Raw genomic sequence first — 23,356 nt, forward strand, 5'->3', positions numbered from 1 at the left:
ATTAACCCACAGACACAATCTAAGCATGAAATCTGGGAATGCCGCATCTCGCACTCACAGGTAGCAGAGCACGAGCAGGACCGGAACAGCACATGTAAACACCCGCCTGCAGCTACAATACACCCCCACGACAACCGCAGTTCGTAAAGTAGTACTGCAACTGTAAATCCGCACGAATCACAAGGGGTCACACTCACACATGGACGAAGCTGTGCCTGTGCATGTGGTCCAGTGCAGAGGCGATGGCACACGCTGCCTGCAAGGGAATCGGACCTTGCAGGAAGGGCTCTGCTTCGTTGCGCTTGCTCAGGAGGAACGCCTTCAAGTCCTGTGCACGTGGAGGAGGGACGGTCCATTTAGATGGGAAAGTTATTCTTAAAGGCAGCACAAAAAGATACATTGAATCACGCTTGCATTCTTTAATTTCATGCCCAAGTGAAGACAGACAAAGTCCGCAACACATTGTGTATTCCTCATTATTCTTGCATGTCTGCGCTACTTTCTCGCGCAGAAAATGCCAGACAAGGTCCGAAACACATTGTGTATTCCTCATTATTCTCGTGTGTCCGCGCTACTTTCTTGCGCAGAAAATGCCAGACAAGGTCCGCAACACATTGTGTATTCTTCATTATTCTCACGTGTCCGCGCTACTTTCTTGCGCAGAAAATGCCAGACAGGGTCCGCAACACATTGTGTATTCCTCATTATTCTCGCGTGTCCGCGCTACTTTCTTGCGCAGAAAATGCCAGACAAGGTCCGCAACACATTGTGTATTCCTCATTATTCTCGCGTGTCCGCGCTACTTTCTTGCACAGAAAATGCCAGACAAGGTCCGCAACACATTGTGTATTCCTCATTATTCTCGCGTGTCCGCGCTACTTTCTTGCGCAGAAAATGCCAGACAAGGTCCGAAACACATTGTGTATTCCTCATTATTCTCGCGTGTCCGCGCTACTTTCTTGCGCAGAAAATGCCAGACAAGGTCCGCAACACATTGTGTATTCCTCATTATTCTCGCGTGTCCGCGCTACTTTCTTGCGCAGAAAATGCCAGACAAGGTCCGCAACACATTGTGTATTCCTCATTATTCTCGCGTGTCCGCGCTACTTTCTTGCGCAGAAAATGCCAGACAAGGTCCGCAACACATTGTGTATTCCTCATTATTCTCGCGTGTCCGCGCTACTTTCTTGCGCAGAAAATGCCAGACAAGGTCCGAAACACATTGTGTATTCCTCATTATTCTCGCGTGTCCGCGCTACTTTCTTGCGCAGAAAATGCCAGACAAGGTCCGCAACACATTGTGTATTCTTCATTATTCTCACGTGTCCGCGCTACTTTCTTGCGCAGAAAATGCCAGACAGGGTCCGCAACACATTGTGTATTCCTCATTATTCTCGCGTTTCCGCGCTACTTTCTTGCGCAGAAAATGCCAGACAAGGTCCGCAACACATTGTGTATTCCTCATTATTCTCGCGTGTCCGCGCTACTTTCTTGCGCAGAAAATGCCAGACAAGGTCCGCAACACATTGTGTATTCCTCATTATTCTTGCATGTCCGCGCTACTTTCTCGCGCAGAAAATGCCAGACAAGGTCCGAAACACATTGTGTATTCCTCATTATTCTCGTGTGTCCGCGCTACTTTCTTGCGCAGAAAATGCCAGACAAGGTCCGAAACACATTGTGTATTCCTCATTATTCTCGTGTGTCCGCGCTACTTTCTCGCACAGAAAATGCCAGACAAGGTCCGAAACACATTGTGTATTCCTCATTATTCTCGCGTGTCCGCGCTACTTTCTCGCGCAGAAAATGCCAGACAAGGTCCGCAACACATTGTGTATTCCTCATTATTCTCGCGTGTCCGCGCTACTTTCTTGCGCAGAAAATGCCAGACAAGGTCCGAAACACATTGTGTATTCTTCATTATTCTCACGTGTCCGCGCTACTTTCTTGCGCAGAAAATGCCAGACAGGGTCCGCAACACATTGTGTATTCCTCATTATTCTCGTGTGTCCGCGCTACTTTCTTGCGCAGAAAATGCCAGACAAGGTCCGAAACACATTGTGTATTCTTCATTATTCTCACGTGTCCGCGCTACTTTCTCGCGCAGAAAATGCCAGACAAGGTCCGCAACACATTGTGTATTCCTCATTATTCTCGTGTGTCCGCGCTACTTTCTTGCGCAGAAAATGCCAGACAAGGTCCGCAACACATTGTGTATTCTTCATTATTCTCACGTGTCCGCGCTACTTTCTCGCGCAGAAAATGCCAGACAAGGTCCGCAACACATTGTGTATTCCTCATTATTCTCGCGTGTCCGCGTACTTTCTCGCGCAGAAAATGCCAGACAAGGTCCGCAACACATTGTGTATTCCTCATTATTCTCGTGTGTCCGCGCTACTTTCTTGCGCAGAAAATGCCAGACAAGGTCCGCAACACATTGTGTATTCTTCATTATTCTCACGTGTCCGCGCTACTTTCTTGCGCAGAAAATGCCAGACAGGGTCCGCAACACATTGTGTATTCCTCATTATTCTCGCGTGTCCGCGCTACTTTCTTGCGCAGAAAATGCCAGACAAGGTCCGCAACACATTGTGTATTCCTCATTATTCTCGCGTGTCCGCGCTACTTTCTTGCGCAGAAAATGCCAGACAAGGTCCGAAACACATTGTGTATTCCTCATTATTCTCGCGTGTCCGCGCTACTTTCTTGCGCAGAAAATGCCAGACAAGGTCCGCAACACATTGTGTATTCTTCATTATTCTCACGTGTCCGCGCTACTTTCTTGCGCAGAAAATGCCAGACAAGGTCCGCAACACATTGTGTATTCCTCATTATTCTCGCGTGTCCGCGCTACTTTCTTGCGCAGAAAATGCCAGACAAGGTCCGAAACACATTGTGTATTCTTCATTATTCTCACGTGTCCGCGCTACTTTCTTGCGCAGAAAATGCCAGACAGGGTCCGCAACACATTGTGTATTCCTCATTATTCTCGTGTGTCCGCGCTACTTTCTTGCGCAGAAAATGCCAGACAAGGTCCGAAACACATTGTGTATTCTTCATTATTCTCACGTGTCCGCGCTACTTTCTCGCGCAGAAAATGCCAGACAAGGTCCGCAACACATTGTGTATTCCTCATTATTCTCGTGTGTCCGCGCTACTTTCTTGCGCAGAAAATGCCAGACAAGGTCCGCAACACATTGTGTATTCTTCATTATTCTCACGTGTCCGCGCTACTTTCTCGCGCAGAAAATGCCAGACAAGGTCCGCAACACATTGTGTATTCCTCATTATTCTCGCGTGTCCGCGTACTTTCTCGCGCAGAAAATGCCAGACAAGGTCCGCAACACATTGTGTATTCCTCATTATTCTCGTGTGTCCGCGCTACTTTCTTGCGCAGAAAATGCCAGACAAGGTCCGCAACACATTGTGTATTCTTCATTATTCTCACGTGTCCGCGCTACTTTCTTGCGCAGAAAATGCCAGACAGGGTCCGCAACACATTGTGTATTCCTCATTATTCTCGCGTGTCCGCGCTACTTTCTTGCGCAGAAAATGCCAGACAAGGTCCACAAAACATTGTGTATTCCTCATTATTCTCGTGTGTCCGCGCTACTTTTTCACGCAGAAAATGCCAGACAAGGTCCACAAAACATTGTGTATTCCTCATTATTCTCGCGTGTCCAAGCTACTTTCTCACGCAGAAAATGCCAGACAAGGGCCGAAACACATTGTGTATTCCTCATTATTCTCGCGTGTCCACGCTACTTTCTCACGCAGAAAATGCCAGACAAGGGCCGAAACACATTGTGTATTCCTCATTATTCTCGCGTGTCCACGCTACTTTCTCACGCAGAAAATGCCAGACAAGGTCCACAAAACATTGTGTATTCCTCATTATTCTCGTGTGTCCGCGCTACTTTTTCACGCAGAAAATGCCAGACAAGGTCCACAAAACATTGTGTATTCCTCATTATTCTCGCGTGTCCACGCTACTTTCTCACGCAGAAAATGCCAGACAAGGGCCGAAACACATTGTGTATTCCTCATTATTCTCGCGTGTCCACGCTACTTTCTCACGCAGAAAATGCCAGACAAGGTCCGAAACACATTGTGTATTCCTCATTATTCTCGCGTGTCCACGCTACTTTTTCGTGCAGAAAATGTCAGACAAGGTCCGCAACACATTGTGTATTCCTCATTATTCTCGCGTGTCCACGCTACTTTCTCGCGCAGAAAATGTCTGCAATAGCAATCAGACTGAATCATGCTTGCTTTCTAATGCAATTTAAACCTTTTTATGAGGGGTGTGCAACTATTCTAAATTTCCGATACGAATCAAATAAACTTTGTTGATTCGAGACTTTTTACATTCAAAGTTGTCGAATACAGTAGACCTCCGTTAATTCGATCTTTACCTAAGGTCCTCGCCGGTGTCATATGTAAGAGGCCGCCTGCGGCGCGAAAAAGAAGAAGAGCACGTGAAGCACGGTGTTCGGAACGGCACAAGCTCTCAAGACGCGTGAGCCGAGGCGTGATCGGGGGATGAACGGCGCTGTCGGTGGATTATCGACGTGGCTCCGGGCCAGGAAGGTCGCATCGCCAGCTCCGCTCTGGCGACGGGAGACTTGGGGGTCTGGTTGAGTCCGTGACGTTGGCCGTCCAAGGTGTGGCCGTCGACCTCGGCAAGTTCGAGCGAGGCTCCTGGACTGGCTGCAGCCTCTCACGGCAGGACTGGGCACCCCAGAGAGGATCCCCCTTCTGTGGCAGACCGGCACGTTCGATTTTCCACGGGACGCCACGTCGGCACTCACGAAGAGGTAGCGACGCATCCAGACGCTAGGCCTATCCAGGTGGGCCTAAGCAACGCCGAACGCCATTGCTGACGAGCTCACCGCCGACAAAAGAGACAACGCGAGGCGTCGGCACCTACGGCACTCTCAACGCTTCCGACGAGCCCGACACGTGTGCGACAAGAACTTCAAGACGACGATCCGTAAGAGACGATCACGTTTTGTTTACGACGCAGTTAGGCCGGGACCAAGGTGGTCAGACTTTGACGAGTCAGCGCTCAGACTGACGTAGAAACTCTAAGACGGAGTTAGGCTCCGAGACAGAGATAGATTATTTTCGGGTAGTTTTGGCATTTAGTCAGAGTTTTGTATTTTGTATTGAGCAAGTATTTTTTGTTGAGTTATGTCTAGTTTCGCGTGCCTTTAGTTTTGACTTTCGGTTTTAGTGTTGTGTGCCGCGTGAGTTCACCATCCCTGTACATATTAAATCCTCGTTTGCTGTGCCGCCGGTCGTGTCTCTCCTCCATCGAGAGTAGCGCATGCACGCAACTCTCCGCACTCCCAAGCGAGTAAAGGTGACAAAACACATCACAGCTGGCGCCCATGCATCTCTATGGGCCCAAACTTTCATTATTTCGATCCTTAAAAAAAAAAAAGAAGGGATTGGCCTTTGCCCGATAATTCCAAGTGACCCCTTTAGTTGCAAGCTTAGAATGCGTTGTGTACACATCATCTCCCATCGAAATGCATATATTCAACCTGCCCTACAAAGATTTTTAAGCAATAACCATAGCTCACAATGTCTGATTACGGTATTTATCTGATTCTAGCTTGTGCCTTTAAAAAAATGATTTTTTTTTCAGGAAAATTGGGCCGAAAATTGTCTGCGCAATCAGATACGAAACCAAAACATCCTGTGCTGCATTTGTATGCTTTACCGAATAACACTTATGTACTGCTGCAAAACTGACTTCAAAAAACCGTGCAGCGAAGCTGACTTTAGGAAACCGGCTGCCATTGTGCAACACATTTTTCTTGCTAAAAACCAGGTGTCTTAATTTGTTTAGGAGCCTTGAATGTATTTTCTACGTTAATTTCCTACTTTGAAAACACAAAAAGAAAGTGGGTGCACATTTGATTCGGGAGAGCGTTAGACTGGCAAATACTGCCAGATTAACTGGCAGCGCCTTTTGACATTTTTTATGCATCTGATTTAATTCGACCCGCCGGATAATTTCATCAATTTTGTCAGTCCCGTCATGGTCGAATTAACGAAAGTTCACTGTTTTTGTTTTGTTCACATTGTTAACGGCATTAGTGGTATCAAATAACGTAAATGAGCCTTTTTCTGCAGAGTCCATGCATTCTTTACATTACCATTTGTTTAGAAATTCTAAATGCTCAATTTCCGAAGCCCATTTTTTTTCTTCTTTCAAAAATTCAAATTCGATTAGAACATTTGTACACCCTTAGTCTTTATCAGAAAAAACATAATGCTAAGCAGACGCTGTCAAAATCATCCCACACAGCTAGTGCCAGAATTTCAAGATGTTATCATGGCCTATCCCACTTTTTGCTTATTGCTGGTGCACGAAGACCTAAGTCATTCTAATAGCACTAACATATTCACCATTCCAGAAACTCAATCTATCGGTCTAGTTGAACTTAGCAGTTAAATCAGTGCCTCTTCTGCAATAATGTGCAAGTGTCTTATTACTGACAGTTCTGATTTGCGCATATTCACACGAAGCACTCCAGCGCTTGTGGGTGGTGTCTGAACACAATGAACATGATGCGCAGAAGGTGTGAAATACCATGACCGGGGACTCACCGTGACCGAGTCCTCCAGGATCAACAAGAACGGATCTGACTCGAGGCAGCGACCAAGCAGCTGAAGAAGATGCGGGTGCCGCAGAAGCCTGCACGTTCGAACCAGGAAAAAAAGTAATAAAATTAATTAAAGGGCTCGTCAATCATAATTTACTTAAAGCCACTCGCAACTAAATTTTCTACATGAAATTCTTAGTTTGAGATAGTGTAAGCATACAGCAGCCTCTGTGGAAAATTTTAACTTTGAAATATGAGTGGATGCATCACGAAAAGCTAGCAGAAACAGCTTTTATACCGAAACTGTGAAAAAAGAAAACACACACAGTCACTATTGCTCATTAGCAATGACCCATAGCTCAAAAGGCTGAGAACCAGCCCGACTCCTCACAATGACCTTTGAGATTAGGCATTGCCCGTAGCAAACTGAAAAACTCGACAGCGATGTGCTCGCATTTCTATCATATCCACTAACCACTGGGTGCAAGTGTTGTCTGCTCAAGTGCTATTTAAACGCAGCTGATAAGAAAATTAGACAACTACCAACCCAGCAGCTTTGCCAGGATTGCTTCCATAGTATACACTACTCATTTATAACCAATCTAAGCAAAGTGGAAATTCGTTGCAGTTGACATTTAACTTTAAGAGTTCCTCATAATCCCAACAAAAATCTACGTATAGTCTCTATGTGCACAAGTCCAACCGCATCCACCCAGAACTTTACACATACGCTTGCGATGAATTGAGAGAGGAGAATAAGGAGATTCGAGGGGCTCCGTTTTTTTTTTAGCCACACCCACAGGACGAGCCGAAGTCGAGACCCTCAAACCGATAGCTTGCCACAATGCCTGCGTTAGCTAATGCTCGCAGGGCTAACCTTGTACACTTACAGAAATACACATCTACCAATTGGTAAACCACAATGTGCGTAGTGCAGAAGGTGTGGGTTCAGCTCCGACCTGCAGCAAGTTGTCTTTTCATGCACTTTCACTTCCCTTTACTTTGTTATTTCTACATTTCAATTAAAGGGGCCCTGGACCCCATTTCCTTGAAGCCTCAAGAACGCCCTGGAATGAGTATAGTATCCCCCAGGAATATATTACAGCAAAAATTTTTCAACAAGACCTAGTACGAGCGTAGATACTTCGAGCGTGATATCTGCCTTTCCCAGCGACTCTCCATATCCTCCGTTCTGAAGGAGCAGAGGAGTACCGGTGGCAGTAGAGCGGCGATGCCTCGCGTGCGACATTACGGTGAGAGGGTTCGTGGTGGCACACCACAACGAGCGCGCCATTTACCCCACGCAGCAGACGCAGCTATGGGCAACTGTAAGGGCACGGCAGGGATGGAGTGCGCGCTCGCGTGTTCCAGCCTGGCCATGCTACGTGGTGCGGACCGGCTTTGTCCTGCACAGATAGTAGGCAAATCCACATTGCGCACTTTGTAGTAGGGGTGTGAGAATCCTCGAGTATCACCGAATAGAATCCAATAATGAACATTCAAATAATTGGATTCGCGAATCGAATATCTACTATTACATTTTTTAAATATTCAGTGTACGTGGTGTAGACCTGCGTAGTGTCGCATGTCCTGTGCGCTACAGAGCCGCTCATGCTCGATGCCGTGCAAGCCAGCGCCTCATTTCATTGTTTTCAGCGCAGAAGGTATTCAAACTAGGTATTTGAAAATGTTTTAATGTTTGGTTGCATATAAATATATATATATTTTTTTTAATTATGGGGTTTTACGTGCCAAAACCACGATGTGATTATGAAGCACGCCGAAGTGGGGGACTCCGGAAATTTGGACCACCTGGGGTTCTTTAACGTGCACCTAAATCTAAGTACACGGGTGTTTTCGCATTTCGCCCCCATCGAAATGCGGCCGCCGTGGCCGGGATTCGATCCCGTGACCTCGTGCTCAGCAGCCCGGCACCATAGCCACTGAGCAACCACGGTGGGCGCATATAAATATTCTGAACAAATTGAATATGATGATGTGTGGTGTTTTATGGCGCAAGGGCCAGTTGTGGCCAAAGAGCACCATGCCAGTGTTTGTGAATGCGCAGTGGGGCGATGAATTCTGAGAAGTAGATGAAGCGTGGCTGTAAAAGGGCCTAAAGATAATCGCTGTAAAATGCGTAAAATATACATGTACTAAAATCATGGCAATGACATGAGGTGTACTATGAAATGAAGAATGCATTGAGAGGTAATGACACGATATTTAAAATATTTAAGATGCAGTAATTGGCAAGAAGCACTACTGCCTAAACAGAGCCCTTGAACCACAAGGGCCTGGAGGCATGTGCTATAAAAGCTATCACAGCGGCATCCTCTGGAGAGAGGATGTGCTACGAACTAGTTGGGCAAATAACATGCAGGACCACATCGTTCAAAAAATCGACGACTGCTTTGGCATTAAAAATCGGTTCTTCGCCAAGAAACATAATGGGGTGAAGCGGGACATGATATCGGTACGCTTGTGGAAAATATTTCTTTCTTTCTGCTTCGGCTTCCCGGCACTCCACGAGGACATGGAGGACGGTCAGCCTCTCACTACATCTACCACAGGTTGGAGGATCATTTCCGTTCAACAGAAAATTGTGAGTACCATATGTGTGTCCTATTCTTAGACGACAGAACAGGACATCAGTTCGTCGTGTTTTCGTTGTGGGTGACCAGAAACCTAACTATGGCTTAATTAAGTGAAGCTTATTATTTGTTTCAGCGTCCCACAAGCGCTGCCAGTGGTCTCGCAGTTTTCTTCGCAGAAAAGGCAGAATAGTAGCCGCAGGATTAGTAGCTTGCGATTTAGTCGATGTGGCCAACTGGTCTGCAAGCACATTACCCTCAATGCCTCTATGGCCAGGCACCCAGCATATAGTCACATGTTGGTTAGATATATACGCTCTGCATAAACTGGAATAGAGCTCAGTAAGTACAGGATTTTTGTTTTTGCAGAGTGACATCAGAGCTTTCACCACGCTTAGGGAGTCTGTAAATATAATTGCTTTTTGAAGTTTTGATGCCCTTATATGATTCACAGCCGACAATAGTGCATAGGCCTCAGCCGTAAAGATACTCGTTTCCGGGTGGAGTACACCGGATTCCGAAAAGGATGGGCCGACGGCTGCATAAGATACCCCGGCATGTGACTTGGAAGCATCTGTGTAAAGCTGTGTACATGAGTATTTAGACTGGAGTTCTAAGAAATGCATTTTAATGTGTGCCTCTGGCGCGTGTTTAGTGACCTCCAGGAACGATGTGTCACACTCTATGAGTTGCCAGTGCCACGGCGGCAACAGTTTCGCTGGAGGCATAGGACATTGTTCAAGCAGTGGAACACCCATTTCCTCACTAAGATTCCTCACACGCAAAGAGAATGGCTTTCTTGCTGCAGGTCGATTATGGAAGAGTGTGGCAGCGGTCATGTCATTTATAGTTGAGTAAGAAGGATGTTTAATGTTTGCTTGTACTTTCAGAAAATACGTGAAACTGTTGTATGACCGCTGGAGATGAAGCGACCACTGATTCGACTCTACGTACAAGCTCTGGATTGGACTTGTCCTGAAAGCACCGGTCGCGAGACGGATACCCAGGTGGTGGACGGGGTCTAGTATTTTTAATGCACTGGGCGTTGCTGAATTGTAAATTATAGATCCGTAATCAAGGCGTGAGAGGATAAGACTTTTATAAAAGTTAAGCAAACACTTTCGATCACTACCCCAAGTCGTACGCGACAGAAGCTTTAAAAGGTTCATTGTCTTTAGGCATTTTGCCCTCAGATACTTAATATGAGGAATAAATGTAAGCTTCGAATCTAAAACAATGCCTAGAAACTTATGCTCGCTGCTCACAGAGAGCGCATCTCCTTTGATTGCAATACTTGGGACTGGCGTTACGCCTCTCTTGTTAGTAAAGAGTACGCAAGTGCTCTTCTGGGGATTTAATTTAAAACCATTTTCATCTGCCCATTTGGACAATTTGTTTATTACAAACTGCACTTGTCGTTCGCAGATGGCAATATTGCATGACTTGAAGGCTATCTGCACATCATCGACATAAACAGAATAAAACATAGTGCGTTGGATGACTGTGTGCAGGGAACTCATTTTTACGATAAATAGTGTGCAACTAAGCACGCCCCCTTGTGGCACACCGGTCTCTTGGTTGAATGACTTAGAAACAGCGTTACCCACTCTTACGCGGAATGTGCGATTCGATAAGTAACTTTCGATTGTGTTTAACATGTTGCCACGGACACCCATCGCAGAGAGATCTCGGAGAATGCCGTAGCGCCATGTTGTATCGTAAGCTTTCTCTAGGTCAAGAAACACTGAAAGACAGAACTGTTTATGTATAAATGCATCCCTGATATAAGACTCAATGCGAACAAGGTGGTCTGTTGTGGACATACCTTCCCTGAAACCACATTGGAAGGGGTCTAGGATTTTGCCACTTTCAAGCACAGAGATCAAGCGCCGGTTTATCATTTTTTCAAATAACTTGCAAATACAGCTTGTCAATGCTATTGGTCTATAACTACTGGGTAAGGATGGGTCCTTGCCTTGTTTATGTATAGGGATGATCACACTTTCCTTCCACGAAGATGGAATGTAACTCGCTGCGTACATGGCATTGAAAAGACTTAATAGTGTTTTAAGGGTTTCAGGGTGCAGGTGCTTAAGCATTTCGTACATGATACGATCGCCACCTGGTGCGGAGTTATTGCAACAGTTTAGAGATGCCTTAAGTTCAGCGAGAGAAAATGGTCAATTGTATGTATCATTTTGCGTACATTTACGTTCGAGGGGCTGTCGCTCTGCGCGTTCTTTGAACTTCAAGAAGTGTTCTGTGTAGTGTGATGCACTGGAGATGCGTTCAAAATGTTCACCCAGGAAGTCAGCCTGATCTTTCAGGCTATCACCTTCTGTGTTTACCAAGGGGAGTGATTTTGTGTGACGTCCTTTTAATGTGTTTACTCTGTTCCACACTTTTTTCTCGTCTGTATAGGAATTTATACTGCAAAGATAGTGCTCCCAACTATCTCTCTTAGCACGTCGACGTGTTCTTCTGCCTTGGGATTTGGTCTGTTTGAAATTTATGAGGTTTTCGGCAGTTGGAGAGTCGCGAAGCAATCTCCAAGCCTTGTTTTGTTGTTTCCGCGCCTTTCTACAATCGTCGTTCCACCATGGGATGCGACGCTTTTTGGCTAGCCCGTTAGTTTGTTGGATGGATTTTGTGGCAGCCTCTATTATGAAGCCTGTAAAGTAGGCCACAGCATCGTCTATGTTAAAACCTGCAATGTCACCCTTAGCTAAATATGTTATTTCTCTGAAGAGAACCCAGTCTGCTGATTCAATTTTCCATCGGGGAACATGTGGAGAGCATTCAGTCTGTTTTGTTACATTTATGACTATTGGGAAGTGGTCACTTCCGTAAGGGTTCTTTATAATGTTCCAATCAAGGTAAGGTATTAGTGTACTGGATACTATGCTCAAGTCTATTGAGGAGTAGGTTTTGTGCGCAACGCTATAATACGTCGGCTCCTTCTTATTGAGTAAACATGCATCCGAGGAAAAAAGAAAATTTTCTATTAAACGCCCTCTTCCGTCACAACGGCTGTCTCCCCACAAAGTGTTATGCGCGTTTAAATCCCCGACAACTATGTATGGCTCCGGAAGTTCATCAATGTAGTTTTGAAATTCGGTTTTCTGGAGTTTATAATTCGGCGGGATGTACAGTCGACGTCCGATTTCCCGGACGCCCGAAATTCCGGACATGCCCGATTTCCCGGACTCATCTGTGGCACCGCCAAGTTCCCCATAGAGTCAATGTATTAAAAAGTCCGAAATTCCGGACGCTTATAGCCTTCGCCATCCGATTTCCCGGACTTTTTACTGTTAACCGCCGACCCAAAGTCACCACCGACGCCGCCATTTTGGTTGTTTTCATATCCTCGAACCCACCATACTCGCATCCACGACCTACTGGAACTACAGACCTGCACAGATGTCCGGCTTCTATGGGAGCAGCTTGCGCCCACTTTCGTTCAACCGGTGGCCATAGGTGGCGCTTTTATAACCTGTTCGTCTGCTACTCGGCGGGTGGCTGGGCGGCGTTCGAATGTGTGCGCCTGCTCTTCTGTAGCGGGCTGCTAGCATATGTGACAATTTCTTACGAAAACAACAGCTAGTATGTCAAAATTGTTTAATTGTACTCATTGTAGTGGTATGTAATAACACGTAAAATAGTACACGAATTCTTTCTCGGTTTGCCATTATGCGGAAATTTCGCGCTGCTCCACACAAGAAAAAAAAAAAAAAAAAACTAACTGATCGAGTGATTGTTTACGTGTTTGTTCGGCCCGTCAAATATGCATCGTAAAGCTTTTATGAAACTGAAAACTGATGCTAGAGTCCTTGCTTTGTTCTGCTTTACATGATGGCACACAGCATGTATACCATAATGTGATCGTTTACGTTATCCCACCTGTAATTAACTCAAGCAAGCTGCATGTAGCGAAGGCTGAAGTTACATGCCTTCTGCAGCGTCTGCAGATTCACGCAGTTTGTGTGTGGTCTGCGTAAACATATCGTCTGCGTGATTCTTTTAAATTTCCTTGTTCATATCAATATATCAAGTTCTTTATTATTGTATTTCATTATTACCCCATTGTACTATATTTTATCCTATGAATCTTCTGGTAATCAGATTTTTCCCCCTTCTGTGAAGGCAACGGGAAGAAATGTTATCGTCTGCCGGCTGTACTCGTTTTTCTGTCTTGCACCGCTCTTCCTACTGTATCTCGTGATTGAAACGAGAAGCAATAATTTGCAAATTTTGTTTTCTTTTTTATTTTCGTGAATTTATGCATTTACAAACAATGTAAACGATCTGTGGCTGCCGAAATAGCGGCACGAGCGCTGGAACAGAACGCCGAAGCAGACGACAGCGAACAGGTTATAACTAGCGCCACTCTGCTCGCACGTTCTATCCCTAGCGGCAAAAGGGGTGAACTAGACCAGGCGTGCTGGAGCAGGGAGATCTGTGCAGGTCTGTAGTTCAGTAGGTCGTGCTCGCATCGCAGGTGTGGCCAGCAGCACCGCCGCACCGCGCCGCGGCTGCCGTAACCTCGAAACCGCACGTGTCAATCCGTTGCCAGCCGTAGCTTAGCCAAGCCAAACCTCACTGTGTTCGTTCACGTGTTTTGTCAGCTCTGCCAGCTCTGCGGTCGTGTCTGCGGTTGATCGTTTGCTGCTGCGCGCTATCTTCAGTGATCACGTTTCCCGACCTTCAGCATCCACCGAGTTCCTAGCTGTTTCGTGCTGCGCTTTTCGTCGAGCGGATTCGCCGTTTACAGCGATGGCACTGACTGCTCCTTCGTCTTCGTCCGCGCCTTTGAACGAACTGCCATCCGCGAACTGCCCTCTGTGGACGAACTGACGAAGTGACGAACTGCCATCCGCGGACGTTGCCTTCGACGATCTGCGCGCTGCCGGCGTGTCGATTCCAGCCGGGATAACCTTTGAGGGCTTCGCCGACGCTGACAAAGACCTCGAGCTATGTGCGGAGTTGACCGATGACGAAATCATTCGTCAAGTTACGGAGGATTCCGACGACTCCGACACCGAGAACGAAGAGCCAGCTCCTACACAGCCAACGAGCTCGGAGTTGACGCGAGCACTGATGACACTGTCATCGGTGTACGGCGGCAACATGACGTTGACTGAAATTGAGGCAGACATGATCGCGGGCAAGCGGACCGTGCAAAAGAAAATAAGCGACTTCTTTGCGCCCAAGTGCTGACCTATGAGGTAGCGCCGGCCACGTCGTATTTTTTTTATTTTTTTAATATAAACGGCTCTTTTCAGAGCCACCTAAACGATGCATTGGCTGAATAGCAATGAGAATCTTGTACTTCGGCCGTGACCCTCTCCGTCAGCGAAAAATACCTACCAAAAATGTGCGTTTTCACGTGCATTCGTTTTTCCGGACTGCCCGATTTTCCGGACGTTTTCGCGGTCCCTTGAGGGTCCGGGAAATCGGACGTCGACTGTATATAGAGCTAATAGTAATTAGTTTATTAAACAACACCGCGCGAACAGCAACTGCCTCTAGGGGCGTACGGAGTTTTAGTTCTCGGCAGGCAATACCTCTATCGACTATAATAGCCACACCACCGGAAGACACGACTGTGTAATCGCGGTCTTTACGAAAAATGGCGTATTGCCGGAGAAAGTTTGATTGTGTAGGTTTAAGGTGTGTCTCTTGAACACACAGCACCTTAGGATTAAACCTGTGTAGGATTTCTTTGACGTCATCGAGGTTGTGTAGGAGTCCTCTGACGTTCCATTGTATTATTTGTGTATTCATGTTGGAAGTGTTTTTTTGTGCTGTGTGTTTAAAAAAGAGACTAATTTAACTTACAGAGCCCTTGTCGGGCCCTGTGATGCGGGCTTTTTCTTTTTTGGAGCGGTCGAGAGATTCTCGCCGCTCCTTTGGCGCTGGCTGCGCCGTCTGGCTGGAAGATGTGTCCATGGGCTCTTGCGGAGCGCTGGACACCCGCTCTTGAGAGCGGTTTGTTCGCGGTGAAGGCCTCGTCTCGAGGGACAAGGCCTTGGAGGCCACTAGCCCGGAGGTTGATGGCCCCTTCTGCTGGGGTGGCGGAGCAGCGCTAGCTGCAGCCGCCGAGGGGGCGGATGGCGTCGCTGGCAGCTCACTGTGTGTGAGCCGGACAGCCGCCGGAAGCCGCTGTGGCGCTGCCCCCTGACGCGCCACTTCGGCAAAGCTGGTTTTCGGCAGGTGCAATACCCGCCTGCGTGCCTCCTTGAAAGTTATGTTTTCTTTTACCTTAATTGTCACTATTTCCTTTTCTTTTTTCCAGGATGGGCACGACCGCGAGTATGCGGCGTGCTCCCCATCACAGTTCACACAATGTAGAGAGCTTTCACATGACTCAGAGGAGTGTTCATGACTACTGCATTTCGCACAAGTTTGGTGGCCTCTGCAGTTCTGGGAACTATGGCCGAACCGCTGGCATTTGAAACATCGAAGAGGATTTGGCACGTATGGCCTAACACGAAGCTTGATGTACCCGGCCTCGATAGACTCGGGCAGAACACTTGAGTTGAAAGTAAGTATCAGATGCCTGGTCTGGAGTTCTTTGCCATCTCGCCTCATTTTAATCCGTTTTACATTGATGACATTCTGCTCACTGAAACCCTCCAGGAGTTCAGCCTCACTCAGCTGCAACAGATCGTCATCTGAGACAACGCCACGGGTGGTATTCATTGTACGGTGCGGGGTTACTGTTAATTGCGCATCTCCAAATGATACTAGATTGGGCAGTTTTTCGTACTGTTTCTGGTCTCGGAGCTCCAAGAGGAGATCACCGCTCGCCATCCTAGATGCTTTATAGCCTGGTCCAAAAATATCAGTCAAAGTCTTTGACACAAGGAAAGGTGAGATTGCTCGTACAGATTTGTCTGTTTTTTCTGAGTGAATCACATGGAATCGGGGAAAAGTTTCTCTTTGGCGACCAAAAAACTGGAAGACTTCATCGGTGCGCCCTCGTTTCAGACGGCGATCGGATAGTGGGGGGAATGAACTTGCCATAAGTATATATAGATTTTTCGGCAGCAACGCCAGCCACCCACCATGGAGTCCAACAAGGGGACGCTGGAGGGCCTGTAAACACAAGACCTGCAGACGCCAGCTGTACGTCACCACTATAACCAAATATGGAGTATCCGAGGCTGGGTACCCACACAAGGTTAACCCTAGCTGCCTGGGAAATTAGAAGTAATGGAAGTGAACAGAAGACAGGATAGATTGAAAGTGAGAGAGAAAGACGAAGATTAAAGAGGAGGACAGGAAAAGGCAACTGCCGATTTCCCCTGGGTGGGTCAGCCCAGGGGTGCCGTCTATGTGAAGCAGAGGCCGAAGAGGTGTGTTGCCTCTGCCGGGGGGCCTTAAAGGTCCGAACACCCGGCATCGGCTCAACCCCCAGGATCCCCCTTTCCCCAGACACGGCTCAGCCGCGCACGGCTACACGCGGGAGGGTCCAGCCCTCATGTGCTCGGGTCCGTGGTGTCGCAAACCACCAACAAATTGAATATACTGCTGGCCGTGTGGAAGCAGTGCTCTTAGCGTTTGTTTCTATCTGATCGACGAATATGTGTCCGATTTTGAGCTGAATCTGGTGACAATTTCGTGCTGCTGTTGAAATTTAGCCTGTAAAGTGCGCTCAGCCATTGAATGTCTAAGCTGTGCATGAAAGCCAGCCTAATGAAAGGGGAAGGGGGCAACTGTGCCAAGGGATCCAGCTGCATTAAGAACGATCTTTGCCAGAGTGTAGGTCCAATGGGCTGATCCTCAACAGCAATGTCCCTCCACGCGGCCTCACTATGCAAATACAGTAAATCCTCGTTAATTCAGATTTCAAGGGACCGAAAAGAATGACCGAATTAACCGAATGTCGAATTATCGAGGGTATGAAGAAAACAATAAACAAATGCTTACAGCGTCAACACGCTTTTATTTACTGAATGAATCAGCAAATTCAGTTATTATTTTGCACAAGCGCAATGCAGAAGCTGCAATTCTCGTCATCTCGTGACTGATTAGTGCTCGCAGCGGCGAAGGTCTCGCGACTTCCTTCAAAGCACGGCCGCGGCGCGCATCTTTACCTGAGACACGCTTTTCACTACTGCACGCACATACAGATTATTTTTTCGCCCGTGTCGCCAGGTCGCCGCCCATCGCGATGTCGACGGTGCTCTTCCTCCTTGACAGTTTTGCACCGAGTAAAAACGAAACTATCGTTTGCCGCAACCGCAGCTGCTGTCAATGCAATTATGCATGGCGACCTTGCGATTCTGAAGGCGCGCGGCCGACGCGCGTCCTGAGTCAAAACGAAACTACTAATATTAAATACACCAGAGATATATCGGCCTGTGTCATGCGAGCGTTGAATTGAACTATCCTGTGCTCATATAAGCTTGCAAGCGAAGTTGTAAAGCGTGTTATAAACATTTGCATTCTCCTTAAGTCCGAACCCCTACAAACACATACGATGAATCGATTCAATCTGGTTCGAACCATGATTTCTTGCTCCGGAGCTGAACCTCGACTGAACCGAAAAATATACAGAAGCCTGAACCTGAACTCGAACTTGAAAACATTTCGGTTAGACACCCTGTGCACTACTCACATTTCATTCCTATACCATTCAGGTTGTGAGCTCCTCAATCAACACAGGACACTTTTGTTTCGCCATTATTAGCGCGATAATGCTAATATCAACAGCTTCATTGCTGTCCATAAATTGTAGTTGTTTTTTTTTCTTCTTTAGGGATATTCTGCTTAGTCATGCGTCGATTTCAGCTGGAGCCTGACCTGAGGTGCTGCACCTCGTGCAGGAAGCAGATGTGCTCCGTGGGCGTCGCATCCGAGCGGAGGATCTTCACCACCACCGGCGTGGTGGTTGCTGGGACCGCCTGGTCGTCGTCATTGGGCCGACCAGTGTTCAGGTTCTGCGCCTCTCCACGCACAGCTTGTCCAAACCAGCCAACGCCCAGCTCCTGCAGGTACTGCAGCCGCTCCCGGGGAAAGTTGGCCTGGGGGTCGTCTGCGCAACAGAAGGACAAGAAAGTCCTCAACACTTGTGTCTGTGCAAGTTGGTATTCTGCGACCGTCAAAGTTTGCAGCAAGCAAGGGGCACAGACACATAAAAAATCTTTGCAGCTTCTCTACTGTGTGCTCTCCCTGCAGTTAGCTAACTCAGTCATGCACTCACGTTATAATGTGGACTCTCCATGGTGTGTACTGTGCCACAACACAGAGAAGAAACACTTAAGCCATACTTGAGACCTATTAGCTGGCATTTCTTTGCACAGATGAACGGCTGTTAGCCATCCCAGGTTTTCTACGCAGGTATGATCGATGACACTGCAGTGATTTGCTAACTGCACTGCAGAGTGCCTATGCTAACCAGTGTGCAAACTTGTGGCTGCCTCGCTGATGCAGATAGAAGCATCTTTTTGAAGATATCGAGGTACCGCTACTTTTCCGTATTGAATATCTGGGTTTCTAGCCTTTTTCGTGGGCTGATCCCTAAAATACTGCAGTCTAAAAATGTGGACAGTTTCCACGGGTACGTGCACTCTAAACATGTTGGCTGATGCCGAATATAGTGCAGCCAAAAAATTTAAGCAGCCCGACGCTCCTGCTACTCCCCTCACACGAGGGGTGACGCAGTATACTTCCGTGCACAGTGAAGCCTCCCCATTCTTACCTCCAACTCACTCACTGTCTTTGTTCTACTTCAACTAGATGTTGAATCACCTTCCAACCTTTTTCGTCCCAAGCCAACCAAACCGTGCTGTAGCTTTCGTTGAGAATCTGTCTCCCAGAGTATATTCTTCTTGGTCAATCAAATTAAGGCACATCACTTTAGGTGGACATGGATTGGCTAAAGCAGCCAGCACAACATGCATCACTGCCAGATGCCGCATCACGCAAAAGTGAAAGCTTCCCGAAAGCGTCCAACTTGGACTGTGGCTTCTGAAGTCACTCCTCACATCCACATGCACTAACATGGATGACCACAGGACTCACCAAACCAGTCGTGGACTGAGCTCGGAGTGCCACCCAGCTCCCCGGAGTAGTGGGCAGGTCGCAAGGGGTGCTTGGATGGAGACGCCGGCAGCCGAGGGAAGATCTTGGGCAGAGGCTCAAAGCTCACCTGAAAGACAAGCCACCGCGTTCCATCAAAGCAATAACTGTCAGCAAGTATTACTGGAACAGTTCAGACAACAGCAGAGAGGTGTAGAAGTCTTTTGACGACCAAAATGATGCTTAAGTGAGTAGCACGTTGAGTTTTCATTTTATTGCGATAACAATTATACGGACACTCCAGGCAAATTTCTGCCGTGCAGAAATTCACTGCAACGTTCCATATAAAACAAAATCCAAGTGTGATAACATCGCGGCCACGCGCCGTTTGCTGTAGGTGCGAGTGAAAGTTTGCGAGGGTGAGCCAAGAAGGATGGTTTCTTGATGCAGTGGGGTCTTCTCACGCTCACAAGGTAGAAAGGCGGGGAGGGGAGGGGAAGGGGGCAGGTTAGTGTGGATATCCTACTCCAACTGTGGCAGTAGGGCGTGGCCGCGCCCATCCTGTCTTGGAGGCAATCTGCGCTGGGTTCAAAGATTAGCCAACCGGAGATGGCTGATGGCTTCGTGTGCGCAGTGTTCTTGCGCGCCTAGTTTGCGCTTAAGTGAGAGGCAGCATGAAGGGGAATTTGCTCGCCACTGCTGCCTCTCTTTATCACGCCAGAATTCTGACAGCGAGTGTCTGCGGTGTTTGCCTGTACACGTGACGTGCTTGTTAATTTAGTTAGTAAGCGAATGTTTACGGCAGTTTATGCAGCTGATAAAATGTCTAACCTTATGTCGTATGGCAGTATAATAATTTGCTATCGCAATAATGCTTCTCCTTTCGGATGAAAGTAACTTTTCGTGCCTGTCACTATAGCACACATTTTTCAGAAGCACAAAAATGGCTCTGAGCGGCCATATTGCCGTTCGCTTTCGCAATGTCTACAACTATGATCTCGAACATCGCTGAAAAATGTCTCCGCGTACCGCCACTCATCGCTCACCAGACAAAAGAGTGGACATGAGAAGACCCAGTTACACACACACACAAGAAACAATGCCTGCAATTACATTTGGATATGCATACGGTTTTGGCTATGTGTCTGCCAGCATGCATGCATGCTGTAGGTTGCCAAACGACCAGTCCCATTCTGCTAAAGACCGCTATATAAGACGAAAGATGACTTCTGGCTGCATTTTTCAATAAAATAGCTCTACTGATATTCCAGTTTGTATGTTACCTGATGCTGGAACAAATATTGTCCTGAGCAAAATAATAGATTAATAAAACTTGTTCCTGAGCTAGTTGGTTCATAATGCTGAGGGAAATAATAGTTATTACACATGTTGCTGTTAACAAATAGAACATGAATATACACACTCAACCGTGATATACACACTTCAGAAAACAAACAAGTAAATGAAATCATAAAACAACAGCCTAGAAGGAATTGTCATGCCTGTGTGAGTGACCGCGTTTCATATTTTTTTTTCCATCATGAAATTGTACTGCCACGTGACGTGCGACCTTACTGGTACACTTTAAAGTGCAAGTTCTGGCATTACCTGCACACATCGATGCGACCTATGCGTTCTCGAAGGTGCGTCTTAACTCGAAGTTTCCAGCTCCTTGACAAACATTCACCTGGCTATACACAAGCCATCAAGGAATTTCATTGTCATGTGTAAATTGGGGCCGGCCAAGGGCTGCTTTAGTGTTGATTTGCTGATAGTTATTGTTTTTGTAATGATCGTCGTCCCCAACTTAGTCATTTTCTTTGCATGTGCAAGTTTGCCCGACAAAGTGTTTCCTTTATTCAGTTAAACGCTTTGTTGTCACTATGCATTACAGACTGCGTGTCCTCGCAAATGAATGCAGTCACTGGTGCACACCAACCTTGTCATCAAAGGGTGTAGGGGGAGGAGCGAAGGCGAGGCGGGGTGCGGCAGCGGCCGGAGGGAAGATGGTCACCTCGGGTGACAGGCTGCTCCGCTGCTGGGCCATGCTGCCCAGCGGAAGGTGCGGCACGCTGACCCCATTTCGTGTGCCCAGGAGCTGCACACACAGCAAAGAAATGAATGTTTGACTACGTATAAAAAGCGTTGTAGATGTGAAACACATAAATAACCTTTTATTATACAACCATTTACCATTCTGAATTGACATTTGACAATTTTGCAAATAAAAGAAACGGGAGCCAGCGACAAAGCAGCTGAGGGGGTGAGGGGGGAAGCAAGTAAGCTTGTTTTCCTTGTTTTTATACCACCATTTCACCATTTTGAATAGTACATTCGGCAATTTTGCATTTTTTAGCATTAACAAAAGAAATGTGAGACAGCGATACAGAATACCGCGATCGCCAAACGTCGATGGGAGATCTCCACCTGACCACTGTCAAATGTGTGCAAAACTTGCGCCAGAGATTCAAATCTGTGGCAGCCATTAGGAATGTTTCCTGTGTAGATGTGGCAGCAGTAACGAATCTTGATGCTATTTTTCATCTTCTCGCATCTTTTCCTTTAATTTCTGCACTGCAAAATATGGAACTGTGGCTGTGTGAAGCTATAATCTCTCCTCCTTACAATGGTATCAAAGTGGCAGTATTGCATTAACGGAAAGACACACAATTCTCTAATACAGCTTAAAATTTTTAGAATATTTCCCATCATCGTAATGGAAGACCTGGGATCGTGGGGGACAAAGGAATTCTAAACTTTGACCAAATCAGGGCCGGTATTTTGTACCGATGCCTTTCCAATGCTAATGACTTTTCGCGCTTGGTCAGTGGTCAGAGCGACGGTCCGCTGATGTTATCAACGGGGATCAGCCAGCCATGAGCAGTGGATGATAAGACTAGTATAGAATAAAGCATAACGCATCGCTACAAAATACCGGCCCAGCCCTATAATCACCGAGTCGCCGTCCAAAACAGTGGATGGTCAACGAGAATGCTGGGCGGCATTTCCCCCTCTGCCTAACCTTGGGGAGAACCGTGGTCCAAAAAACAAATACAGCTTCAACACTCTCCTTACCAAACTGTCAATATGAATGCATAGGTTAGAGCCTCACCAAGTTAACAAAACACGCCTTCCTTTTTTTTCTTTCTTTTTTATTTTAGCCTTGAAGGTAAATCTTGACTCTTGCCACTGTCAATAACAAGCAGAGACAGGTGACCAACCTTGATGCCCTCATTGCGACAGCAGAGGCAGCCCAGGGAGGCCACAATGGCCGCCGTCAGGGCAAAGCAGACGGACGCCCCAATCACCCACACCGACTCCGAGAGGCTGCTCCAACCTGGAATCCCCTGCTGCTTCTCTTCAGACACTGATCCGTCTAGTGTGAAAAAAAGGGGAAGGAGAGGGCGAAGGCAGCAACAATGAGTTCATTTGCGCTCAATTCACTTGTATATTCTCTTGCTCTTATATTGTATTCATTTCACTCTTCCCCCCATATTCTAGAATGTTCCTTCACTCAGCACTCGACCTCGACTCAAGAAATTAGACAGCAGCACCACCCCCCGATAGAAGTGGTCACTGCACTTCATGATCATCCTCGGCTATCCTTGAGAACTGATATCTCGTTTCTAATCTCTCAATGAGTCATCGCTAGGTACTTGCTCGTTTATTACTCACAGGGATGTGATTACATCTGTTCACAGGCAGGCGGTGGTATATACAAACGATGCCGCCATACGAACGATGCTGCCATGCCTGCATTTCTTTTCTCGAGACTCGCAAACACTGACTGCCCCTCGTTGGCCACGAAATGAAGGATTACTGCAAGTTTCTGACTCGTCAGGTTTTTCTGATGGGCCCACAACCATCGAGTATTCTTGCATGCGCTCACATACACGGTTAGATTACGCTATGGGTGTGCACGCTGGTTGCTCTGCTGCAAATGAGTCAAGCGCCGATTCCTCCGATGTGTACTACTACCCAAGTGCCGAATCGGAGTACAGTGGAAACTTGGTAAACGAAAATCGCTTAAACAGAACTGCCACTTAAACGGAATGCCACCTCGTGGTTGGTTGGTTTTGTATTCGTGCAATAAACGAACAAATTTCCCTGGTCCCTTGA

The 23,356-nt window shown here is 47.0% G+C and overlaps 1 protein-coding gene across 3 annotated transcripts in view; it reads right to left on the minus strand.

The window, feature by feature from the left end:
- Positions 1 to 23,356, minus strand: part of LOC119453767 (serine/threonine-protein kinase LMTK1) — a 90,323-nt gene that overhangs the window by 56,601 nt on the left and 10,366 nt on the right. For all 3 annotated transcript variants that reach the window (XM_049668494.1, XM_037715820.2, XM_037715819.2), the window contains exons 3-8: positions 22,459 to 22,613; positions 21,177 to 21,335; positions 19,241 to 19,367; positions 18,020 to 18,251; positions 6,622 to 6,709; positions 198 to 328 (exon numbers count right to left, since the gene is read on the minus strand). In XM_049668494.1, coding sequence (XP_049524451.1) covers positions 198 to 328; positions 6,622 to 6,709; positions 18,020 to 18,251; positions 19,241 to 19,367; positions 21,177 to 21,335; positions 22,459 to 22,613 — 892 coding nt within the window. The remainder of the gene's footprint in view (positions 1 to 197; positions 329 to 6,621; positions 6,710 to 18,019; positions 18,252 to 19,240; positions 19,368 to 21,176; positions 21,336 to 22,458; positions 22,614 to 23,356) is intronic.

The sequence above is a fragment of the Dermacentor silvarum genome, chromosome 5, assembly GCF_013339745.2.
Source record: "Dermacentor silvarum isolate Dsil-2018 chromosome 5, BIME_Dsil_1.4, whole genome shotgun sequence".
Taxonomy (NCBI): Eukaryota; Metazoa; Arthropoda; class Arachnida; order Ixodida; family Ixodidae; genus Dermacentor; species Dermacentor silvarum.